Source organism: Protomyctophum parallelum (genome assembly GCF_964188405.1).
Source record: "Protomyctophum parallelum genome assembly, chromosome: 1".
NCBI classification, from domain to species: Eukaryota; Metazoa; Chordata; class Actinopteri; order Myctophiformes; family Myctophidae; genus Protomyctophum; species Protomyctophum parallelum.
The window spans coordinates 66,660,502-66,672,744 of record NC_139697.1 but is presented as its reverse complement, the minus strand read 5'-3'; the positions used below and the strand labels follow the sequence as shown (position 1 = coordinate 66,672,744).

General features: G+C 42.7%; 1 protein-coding gene across 1 annotated transcript; it reads right to left on the bottom strand.

Moving 5' to 3' along the window:
- Positions 1 to 2,313: 2,313 nt before the first annotated feature.
- On the bottom strand, positions 2,314 to 11,443 carry LOC310854511 (uncharacterized protein; the record flags this gene model as incomplete). The annotated part of the gene is made up of 8 exons (XM_083759191.1): positions 2,314 to 2,898; positions 3,194 to 3,907; positions 4,156 to 4,370; positions 4,414 to 4,460; positions 8,402 to 8,452; positions 9,341 to 9,915; positions 10,214 to 10,927; positions 11,144 to 11,443. The coding sequence occupies 8 exons, from the start codon at positions 11,441 to 11,443 to the stop codon at positions 2,314 to 2,316; spliced, it is 3,201 nt and encodes a 1,066-aa protein (XP_083615317.1).
- Between the last annotated feature and the right edge of the window lie 800 nt (positions 11,444 to 12,243).

Below are 12,243 nucleotides of genomic sequence, written 5' to 3'. Positions count from 1 at the left end.
ACATGCAAACATGACCCGCTTGAATTACTTCAATCTAAATTAGTAGCTCAATGCTCAGGACAAGTATGGCATTTCAAATAACATAAAACATTTTTCAGGATTCCAATTCAAATATAGCAAAAAATAATTCAAGATTTCAATTTGAATATAGCAAAAATAGCCGATCTACAAGCTCTATTTTTCGGCTATTTTTGCTACGACAGTAATATATGGCCCTAGGGAGTGAGTGTGGAAATATAGTGGCCCTCTCCATCGTCAAAGTTGCCCACCCCTGCTCTAGGCGCTTTGTCGTGGGAGTCTTTTCTTCTCTGGATTACATCACAAGAACTCGGTACCTGATTCACAAGGGGTATTAGATTCTTCGATAGGAAAGAAAGTAAACAGGAAATTCAATGGAAACAAAGATCCAACGATTCAGAATTTGCAAGATCACATAAACATCTTAAACGTTATAACACATTTTCCCCACACCTGTTCCCCCTGCAGTATTTGAAAATCATCATGGAAATCATCATTGCTCGTTCACATTATGGTCTGTAAATTTTGTACCCGGCGGTTGAATGTTAATTTGCAACATACAGTAGCTGAACTGGGAGTGCATGCATGGCGTCGTAGACATCCATATGGCAACCTGATGTTTGTAATGATGCTTCATGGACAAATAAATACACACTTTGTATAGTGCAGGGGTTCTCAACCCGTGGTCGCGACCCCTCGGGGGTCGCTAAATTATTTTGGGGGGGTCCCCAAATTATATTAAAAAAAAATTGCAACTGAATAGCTGGAAATGGTAATTTAGAGTTGACATAGTAGTGCATGCATCAACTTTCCTTAATGATTATATCTGGTTTCAGTATTCATTCATGATATATTTTCTCTATTATTAAGGTTATTTTTGCAGTCAGTTTGTATAGAGGGTATATGCACATGCATAAAGTGAATGGCAAATCGAGTGGCAAAAGGTAGTTTATTGTCGTTTAATGCAATCATCAATGCAAATCATCATACAGTTAATATGTATTGTGTGTGTTAGGTGTGTTAGGCTGCCCAACAGCGACACTTTTGAAAACCAACCAAATGCTATTTTCATGCTCGGACACAGCCAGCCAGCCAGGGATACACCCAGGCAGCCAGAGACACACAAAGCTCCTAATGAAATGGGTCCACCGCTTAAAAATCCTTAAGTATATAATATAAGTGAATGCACATTTTATTGGAAGACAGACTCAGCAGTATGCTACAGCTTTTGACAATTGGTTGTTGTGATTCAAGCTGCACACTCAACCGGTAACACACTGCTCCTTCTTTATAAATTATTAATGCTACAAGTGCGCTAAATTACCTGGTGACCTATGATGACCAGTCAAGGTCTAGAAATACCACATAAAAGGGAGTTAGAATCTCAAGGGGTACTTGATTGTCTGGTTGATCGAGTCATCATTATGGGAAATGTGCCCATATAACCGCATACTCTCTGCTCATTCACATACAAATCAGTATATCAGTTTGCATGAGTTAAATGGAAGGTTGGATAAAGTAAGAGAACAGAATTAGGGTAACCGTGGGAATAGATCAGTGGTTCTCAACTTTTTTTAATTTTTTTGCTCTGGACCACTTGCACATTTCAGTTACATAATGCCTGTGCTTGATATCATTTGTTGCACGATTTGTGCAACAAATTAAATCAAGCTCTTAAGAGTCATTATTTGATTTCAAGATTTTTCTCCCTATTAATTTTAAATATTTTCTTACATTTGATGTATTATTATCATTTGCCACTATAGGCATAATTACCGTATGCCATGAACCAAGTGTAGTCTCGTCTCGTGGGCCATTGGATGAGTAACAGTGGGATACATAGACATTGCATAAGCAGGAACTGGGGATGGAAATGAAGGACCGGAAAGTCAGGCGTGGCATTGTGAAATCCATGATCTCGACGCAGTCGAAAAATTATGATGATGAGACATTGCATAGACATAGAATGCATAGCAAGTTTTACCAAAAACGAGGGTGGTGGTCCCTGCTTCACAATCAGTTTAAAACCCCTGATCTAAACTTAACAATATACTATAAATAGCTGAAGAAGATACATTAAACTGGCATGTAACGCCAAATTAGAATATTTAGAAAGTGTGAAAGTGCCAAAGCTCGCCGTCAGACGTCAGTGCTGCCAGGATGACTCTGATGCCAAACTAGAGAACCCGTTGTTCATGTTCTATAATAATAACCCACATGCAGTTTCTGTACGTAACTGTTCAAATACATTAGGAGTTAACTGTATTGCATTTGTGGACAATGTCTATTCTTAGGTCATTGTTGCTTATCCTTGATCTTCCTCCTTCCTCTGCAGCACAGGAACCTGAACATGATCCCAGTAGTGAACATGAGGAGACCTACAGCGGTCAGCAGAAACAGGAACACATCCACAGAGTAGTATGCGTACCACGGCATCCTGTAGGCCTCAGAACGCAGGTGAGCTGCCCCTTTGTGACGCATCACAAACTCCACCCAGAAGATGGCGTGGTCCATAGGTGTGATGGGTTGATCCCTGTGCAGACGGGAGAGTCTCTGCATGTTCTCCCTGTAGGAGTCTTGGTGGAGCACCTCCTTTAGACCCTGCTCAAACGTGCGCCCGTTGACGTTGGCGAGCTCTATGATCTTTGCAGCTCCTCTCTCCTGCAGACGCAGCAGGTTGTCATACTGGTCAAAGAACAGGGGTATGCCGAGAACGGGCACTCCGTGGTAAATGGCCTCTTGGACTCCGTTGGTTCCTCCGTGAGCGACGAAGGCCTTGATCTGGGGGTGACCCAGCAGGTCCCTCTGGGGAATCCATTCCACTATCAGGGTGTTGTTGCCTAAAGTAGAAGGATGTTCACCGATGTGCCTCCATATTACCTGATAATGAAATGAAGACCATCAGAGAAGAAATTTAAAGTGCATAATAGTTTTCTGAATGTATTTCAATTAAAAAGTAAGTGTAGCAGCCTGCTGAGTCTGACTCCCCAAAAAAGTGTATTGTTGAGAGGGAGAGCGGTTCTCCAGAACCTGTGAACTAAATGGCAGCCACATCCCAGGCGCTAGTGATTTACCAATTGTATTGACCTTGATCGAATGAATCAAGGCTTACTGATTAACTGATTAACATTTACTGTATGTCGCATCAAAATGTTAATAAAGGCCAAACTGTTACCTTCTGAGGCATTTTGGAGAAGACGCTGGCGATTTCATTGGCGATCTCACTCGGTAAAGCCTTGACCAAGGTACCCAGAGTCATGAGGACCACACCGTGCTCACCGGCGCTCTGGACAAACTCCTCCATCTCTTGCGGCAGTGGCTGACTCGGCTTGCACTGGTACCCTCCTATGTAGACGACGTTTGGCATGGTGGGACGAGGGAAGTCGAACACGAAGTCTGTCCTGAACAGCCATATGTCGGCCTCCTGAAGGAGCGTTATGATGTCACATTCCCCCTCTATGTATTTGTCACAGATAGCATCGTAATGAGGCCCCACGATGACCTTTTGCTGGAAGACTATGAGGCTGTAGAACAGCATGTTCTTGACTCTCTGCATGAAGCTCATCTTGTCTGTGAGGCCGGATCCCATTACAGGGATGTATGAGAGAGGAGATGGAGCTATGGCAAACTGTCCATCTCCACTGGTGATCCAGCGGACATTGAGCACCAGAGGGAGCTTGAGATACTTGGCCAGAATGACTCCACCTGTGATGGCAGGGTCTGTCAGTACCAGGTCATACTGGGTGTCCAGCAAGCTCTTGACCAGGCGTTTGTCCTCAAGCATTCGAGTGACCAATTCACAGGACATTTGATGGACGTCGGAGATCAAGGAGAACAAGTCTATGGTGAGTTTTAAGAACGTGAGCGCTGAGGTGCTTTCCCGCTGTAGCTGAGAAATAAACAAAATATATACAGTATACATGATTGGATTGGATCACTTATTAATGAGCAATTGAGTAAGTGGGTGGATGAATGAATGGGTTTCTATTTGACTGACTGACAGAGTAATGAAATCATGGATTAAATCAATCAATCAATCAATCAATAAATCAATCAATCAATCAATCAGTCAGTCAGCCAGTCAGTCAGTCAGTCAGTCAGTCAGTCAGTCAGTCAGTCAGTCAGTCAAGTCAGTACCTTAATGTGCCTTTCCAAGAACTCCCCGAGAAGGTCCTCAAAGACAGGTTCCTCGTCGATGACAATGGTGTTGTAATGAGGTGAATCGTCTTTGATGTACCAGCTGTTAGACGATCTTATGACGTCCATGCGGTGTCCTCTGGCATGGAGTTCCTCAATCATGACCTTCATGTTGATCCAGTGGCTCCCATCTACAGGGAACACCAGGATCCTCCCTGCCTCGCAGGGCCATGGGAGCAGCAAGGAGACCAGACATACTCCCAGGAATGAGGACCTTCCCCGTGCAGGACACGATGGCATGGTGCCTAAACGAGAAAAAAAAATCACACGTGTGTGAAGTGAGTGGCACTCATAACATGACGTAAATTATCCATTCATTGTCAATGGGAATGTTATCTTTGTGTATGACAAAAATAGCTGATTTGCTCGTCCACATATGCAATGGCTGTTCAAAGGTTCAAACTTTAAACATAGGCATGCAGTCTAGCCTGAAAGACGCCCGTATACTATACGCCTGGTGTCCATGCAATTCTGTATTGGGAACTCAGTTCAGTAAAGAGAAGAGACAATCAATTGAGGCAAAGAAGCGTTTTAAAGATTGAGTAATTATTATTGAGGTACCATCAAGGAGAGCACACAACTTACATTCAATGTATACCACAATGACATGTAATGGAAAAACCCACAGCCGTGTGTCACCCCATACGTTTGAGAAGACAGCCTAGATATACTCAATCAGTCTCCACCCCTACCCCAACCAAGGGGAACGTCTTAAGGCAACACTGATTTACAACAGGTGGAGAAAACACAGGTCTAAGGCAATAAGGCTTTACAACAGACAGTAAACCACAGCTGTGTTTAAACATAGCTGCCTTTACAACAGATAAGAGCTATAACTGCCTTGAGGTGTTTTCTATGTTTAACCACCCAAATTCCTTGACACTGGCATTCAACCTAATGGTGGCCATATGGATTTGGGGATTTTGTCCACATTTTTGAGGGGCCTATACAGGTTTAATGTTTGTCTTCAATGTTTGTTTTGTAAACGCCATTGACAATGAAGGGAGAATTTATGCCATAATGTGCCTCATTACGTCATATTGTCTATTTATGGCGTTTAATGTTTGTGTTGGCAACGTTTGTTTTACATCACCATATGAACATGAGTTTGACTTTAATATTAGCGCCCCTCACTTCACACGGGTGTGATTTTTTTGCCCACATTTTTGCTAGGGGCATGGGGGCTCAATTCGTTTTTTAATCTTCATAGATGATAAATGCATGCCGGTCCACAGAGCAAAGCAACTGCAATCACACACAGTAACAACAAAACTGCTCCACCCAAAGTCTTCATATTTGATAGCTGGAGCACCCTTACATCCTTTTATATCATAGATCAAAAGCATAACATTGGTCCTGTCATGTGAATAATGCACTTATACCCCATATCTCCCCATGTCGGGTTAAACAAACGCTGAGCTATCTGTGTATTTAAGATTCAAGATATTTATTATTGCACGAGAGTAAAATACTTTGGTTGTGAACATTGTAGCAGAAATAACAACAAAGAGATCATAGCTAAATATTTATTTATTTATTAATATACTTAAGAAGGTCTTCTTTGAATCGGCTTCATCAGCTCTAAATAGGTTAAGAATACAGTTTAAGTTGATGGTAAAGAAAATAGTATTCCTCAGACCCTTATCAGCAACTCCTCTATCAACTGTCGTTAGAATTATATCTGCTAATGAGAACAGGTGTGAAGCGATATCTGCGTAGTCATTGCTATCTTCCAGCTTGAGTGTGTGTTTCTGAGTGCAAAAATAGAACTTGGGACTCAGGAGTTAGATGTTTGTACCGATGGGTGTGCAAAACTGTGCATTATGAAAAACTATTTGAGAAAATGGTGAGTTGGTCAAGGAATTGTGTCTATGCAACTGAGAAACACTGTAAACGGAGTGATTTCAGTTGGACATAATTAACCAATAACCTTGTCCTGGATTGCATAAGATTCTGCCTTATCACTGAACAAACCAGAACAGTAAATAATTGAAAATGGAGGACCCTGATCAGCCGCGAAAAATCCTGCTTAGGGCGCCAGATTGCTCAGGACCGGCCCTGACCATGATGTATGTAAATGTAATGATCAAAGAATATTACAATGCATTGAGAGTGAACTCGCCTTACCTTGAACGTCCTGTGTTAGTCTTCAGGTGGTCACTACTGCATGTGTACTTGTATAGACATTCCTACATTCAAGTTCAAATTCCAGTGACCATCTGAGCGTGACCTGAAATGCAGGTCTCTTATCAGAAATATCTTACACAAGGCACAAAAACACCAATGATTCACGAACTACATGCAGAGGTCTTAACCGGCCACAGACGATGACGGACTAATGCGCAGTCCCCATTGTCACCTGTGTATTTAGTTACTCTCTAGGCGCTTTGTCGTGGGGTTTTTTTCTTCTCTGGATTACATCATAAGAACTCGGGACCTGATTCACAAGGGCTATTAGATTCTTTAATAGAAAAGAAAGTAAACAGGAAATTCAATGGAAAGAAAGATCCAACGATTCAGAATTTGCGAGATATCATAAACATCTTAAACTTATAAGAAATTTCCCCCACACCTGTTCCCCCTGCAGTATTTGAAAATCATCATGGAAATCATCATTGCTCGCTCACATTACCTGGGAAACAGCAGGTGTCTGTAAATTTGTTCCCGGCGGTTGAATGTTAATTGCAACATACAGTAGCTGAACTGGGAGTGCATGCATGGCGTCGTAGACATCCATATGGCAACCTGATGTTTGTAATGATGCTTCAGGGACAAATAAATACACACTTTGTATAGTGCATTGATCATGTACAGGTCATGTCTTGAATTGGCCCTTACACATTTTGAAATGAGAGTGGAAAGGAATCTCACAGGGTGCCATTAGGACTGCACATGGGTGGACGAGATCCCTATTGACCAGAGTCCCTGAAGGCTCTGCTAGGCCCGCTCCTGTTTCCCCTCTACACTAAATATCTTTGCCAAAAAAGGGGTCATGCTTATGCCCACAGCTGTTGGGCTTTGCACTATAGGCTACAGCTGGAGAGAGTCATGAGTTTGTACTGCCTTAACACGTGCCTTGTGTTTGTTTGAATTACAAGTAGAATTTGGACTTCAGCATACATACAGTAGATGTGTGCCGCTGATATTAGTTATTTACCTTGTACAATAGCTTTTGTTGTGGTTGCTGCAAGTGAACTGGCAAGCACTGGGAATAAACATTCACCTCTACAAAAACAAGAAGTGTGTGCTCTGCAGTTTCCATATACCGCCTTCTTTCACACTCATCTAGACTGTTCTACAGCTACACGTACATATCAACCACAGTATAACACCTGCACACATACAAAGTAAAACATTCATAAAATACAACAACCACGTCACCCCCTCAACAACTGAGACACGCATGCATGCATGCATGTCTTCCCTGCTTTTAAAAGACTTCACATTTTGGGTGTGATATATTTAGTTTGATGAATCTGATATAAAATACGTGCTTGGACTGCATTTTGACATTTTTGAACTGTTATCACAGTGGAATAGACCTGTAATCAGCATAGAAATGCTCCAAATGAAGTGGCTGTGGCTCAGTAGGTAGAGCAGGTCCTCCAATGATCCGTGGGTCGGAGTGTCCTTGGGCAAGACACTGAACCCTAGGGTTCTACCTTACCACCATTGGTGCTAGCTTGCCACCATTGGTGTCTGAATGTGGGAAGTGACCGAGGACGCTGGCATCGACTGTTCGCCACTTCACCTCCCAATGTATGAATGAATGAACCATTGTAAAGCGCTTTGAGCACTTGGAAAAGCCCTATAAAAATGCGTAAGTATATAATATAAGTCAATGAACATTTTATTGGAAGTCAGACTCAGCAGTATAGGCTGCTACAGCTGACAATAGCCACATTGGTTGTTGTGAGTCAAGCTGCACACTCAACCTGTACCACACTCAGAGATGGGCAAAATACATTGAAAATGTATTTTGATACAAAATACAAATACTGGGTCAAAAAATGTATCTAAATACAAAATACAAAATACATCTTCCATCCCAGCGAAATACAAATTACAAAATACAAAAAAGTATTTCAAATACGTATTTCAAATACATGTATTTCAAATACTGCCCATCTCTGACCACACTGCTCCTTCTTTATAAATTATTAATGCTATAAGTGCACTAAATTACCTGGTGACATATGATGACCAGTCAATGTCGTCAGTTACTGCAGTGAGAGGTCTAGAAATACCACAGAAAAAGGAGTTAGAATCTCAAGGGGTAGGCTACTCTACTGGATTGGCTGGTTGAGTCATCATTATAGGAAGTGTGCCCATATAACCGCATACTGTCTGCTCACTCACATACAAATCAGTATATCAGTTTGCATGAGTTAAATGGAAGGTTGAATACATTTAAGTAAGAGAACAGAATTAGGGTAACCGGTGGGAATAGATCAGTGGTTCTCAACCTTTTTCTTGTTTTTGCTCTGGACCACTTGCACATTTCAGTTAAATAATGCCTGCACTTGATATAATTTGTTGCACGAATTGTGCAACAAATTAAATCAAGAGTCATTATTTGTCAAGAATTTTCTCCCGCACCTTACAAATTTTCTTACATTTGAATTTGATGTATTTTGATGTATTTAAACATTTTCCTGTGGACCAGTATACAGGCCTATAATTACCATATGCCATGAACCAAGGGTAGTCTTGTCTCGTGGGCCATTGGTTGAGTAACAGTACACATAGACATTGCATAGACTTAGAATGCACAGCAAATTTTAACAATATACTATAAATAGCCGGAGGAGCTTAAACTGGCATGTAACTCCAAAGTCCAGAAAGGAAAACCAATACGAAACCCACAAAGGCCAACAGAGATCTCTACGATATCCAATGCAAGGCCCACAGAGTTCCACACTGTTGCAGTGCTGCTTCCAGGTGCCGAAGCTCGCCGTCAGTGCTGCCAGGATAACTCTGATGCCAAACTAGAGAACCCTTTGTTCACGTTCTATAATCATAATAATAATAATAATCCACATGCAGTTTCTGTATGTAACTGTTCAAATACATTAGTTAACTGTATTGCATTTGTGGACAATGTCTATTCTTAGGTCATTGTTGCTTATCCTTGATCTTCCTCCTTCTTCTGCAGCACAGGAACCTGAACATGATCCCAGTAGTGAACATGAGGAGACCTACAGCGGTCAGCAGAAACAGGAACACATCCACAGAGTAGTATGCGTACCACGGCATCCTGTAGGCCTCAGTACGCAGGTGAGCTGCCCCTTTGTGACGCATCACAAACTCCACCCAGAAGATGGCGTGGTCCATAGGTGTGATGGGTTGATCCCTGTGCAGACGGGAGAGTCTCTGCATGTTCTCCCTGTAGGAGTCTTGGTGGAGCACATCCTTTAGACCCTGCTCAAACGTGTGCCCGTTGACGTTGGCGAGCTCTATGATCTTTGCAGCTCCTCTCTCCTGCAGACGCAGCAGGTTGTCATACTGGTCAAAGAACAGGGGTATGCCGAGAACAGGCACTCCGTGGTAAATGGCCTCTTGAAGCCCGTTGGTTCCTCCGTGAGCGACGAAGGCCTTGATCTGGGGGTGACCCAGCAGGTCCCTCTGGGGCATCCATTCCACTATCAGGGTGTTGTTGCCCAAAGTAGAAGGATGTTCACCGATGTGCCTCCATATTACCTGACAATGAAATGAAGACCATCAGAGAAGACATTTAAAGTGCACAATAGTTTTCTGAATGTATTTCAATTAAAAGGTAAGTGTAGCAGCCTGCTGAGTCTGACTCCCAAAAAAGTGTATTATTGAGAGGGAAAGCGGTTCTCCAGAACCTGGATGTGATCTAAATGGCAGCCACATCCCGGGCGCTAGTGATTTACCAATTGTATTGACCTTGATCGAATTAATCAAGGCTTACTGATTAACTGATTAACATTGACTGTATGTCGCATCAAAATGTTAATAAAGGCCAAACTGCTACCTTCTGAGGCATTTTGGAGAAGACGCGGGCGATTTCATCTGCGATCTCACTCGGTAAAGCCTTCACCAATGTACCCAGAGTCATGACGACCACACCGTGCTCACCGGCGCTCTGGACAAACTCCTCCAACTCTGCCGGCAGTGGCTGGCTCGGCTTGCACTGGTACCCTCCTATGTAGACGACGTTTGGCATGGTGGGCCGAGGGAAGTCGAACACGAAGTCTGTCCTGAACAGCCATATGTCGGCCTCTTGAAGCAGCGTCATGATGTCACATCCACCTTCGATATATTTGTCACAGATAGCATCGTAATGAGGCCCCACGATGACCTTTTGCTGGAAGATTATGAGGCTGTAGAACAGCATGTTCTTGACTCTCTGCATGAAGCTCATCTTGTCCGTGAGGCCGGATCCCGTTACAGGGACATATGAGAGAGGAGATGGAGCTATGGCAAACTGTCCATCTCCACTGGTGATCCAGCGGACATTGAGCACCAGAGGGAGCTTGAGATACTTGGCCAGCACGACTCCACCTGCGACGGCAGGGTCTGTCAGTACCAGCTCATACTGGGCGTCCAGAAAGTACTTCACCAGGTTTTTGTCCTCAAGCATTTGAATGATCAAATCACAGGTTAAATAATGGGCCTCGGAGAGCATGGACAAAAAGTCTTTGGTGAGTTTAAAGAAAGTTAGCACTGAGGTGCTTTCCCGCTGTGCCTGAGAAAGAAATGAAAAAAAAAAAATACATCATTGCATGAATTCATTCATTGAGTGAATGAAACAATGATGCGATGAATGGGTTTTTGACCATTTGTGATTATTTGTCACCCTTTTGATTACTTGACAGTGAGGAAATCAATCAATCAATCAATCAACCAACCAACAAGTTACTCGTCCACTTTTCTCCCAGTGTATCAAATTGTAATGGTGTACCTTCATATGGACATCCAGGAACTCCTGGAAAAAGTCCTCCAAAGCACGTCCCTGTTCGATGACAATGGTGTGGTAATGAGGCGAATCATCTTTGATGTACCAGCTGGTGGATGCTTTTATGACGTCCATGCGGTGTCCTCTGGCATGGAGTTCCTCAATCATGACCTTCATGTTGATCCAGTGGCTCCCATCTACAGGGAACACCAGGATCCTCCCTGCCTCGCAGGGCCATGGGAGCAGCAAGGAGACCAGACATACTCCCAGGAATGAGGACCTTCCCCGTGCAGGACACGATGGCATGGTGCCTAAACGAGAAAAAAAATCACACGCGTGTGAAGTGAGCGGCACTCATATCATGACGTAAATTATCCATTCATTGTCAATGGGAATGTTATCTTTGTGTATGACAAAAATAGCTGATTTGCTCGTCCACATATACAATGGCTGTTCAAAGGTTCAAACTTTAAACATAGGCATGCAGTCTAGCCTGAAAGACGCCCGTATACTATACGCCTGGCATTCAACCTAATGGTGGCCATATGGATTTGGGGATTTTGTCCACATTTTTGAGGGGCCTATACAGGTTTAATGTTTGTCTTCAATGTTTGTTTTGTAAACGCCATTGACAATGAATGGAGAATTTATGCCATAATGTGCCTCATTACGTCATATTGTCTATTTATGGCGTTTAATGTTTGTGTTGGCACCGTTTGTTTTACATCACCATATGAACATGAGTTTGACTTTAATATTAGCGCCCCTCACTTCACACGGGTGTGATTTTTTTTGCCCACATTTTTGCTAGGGGCATGGGGGCTCAATTCGTTTTTTAATCTTCATGGATGATAAATGCATGCCGGTCCACAGAGCAAAGCAACTGCAATCACACACAGTAACAACAAAACTGCTCCACCCAAAGTCTTCATATTTGATAGCTGGAGCACCCTTACATCCTTTTATATCATAGATCAAAAGCATAACATTGGTCCTGTCATGTGAATAATGCAGTCATACCCCATCTCCCCATGCCGGGTTAAACAAACGCTGAGCTATCTGTGTATTTAAGATTCAAGATATTTATTATTGCACGTCATACACTA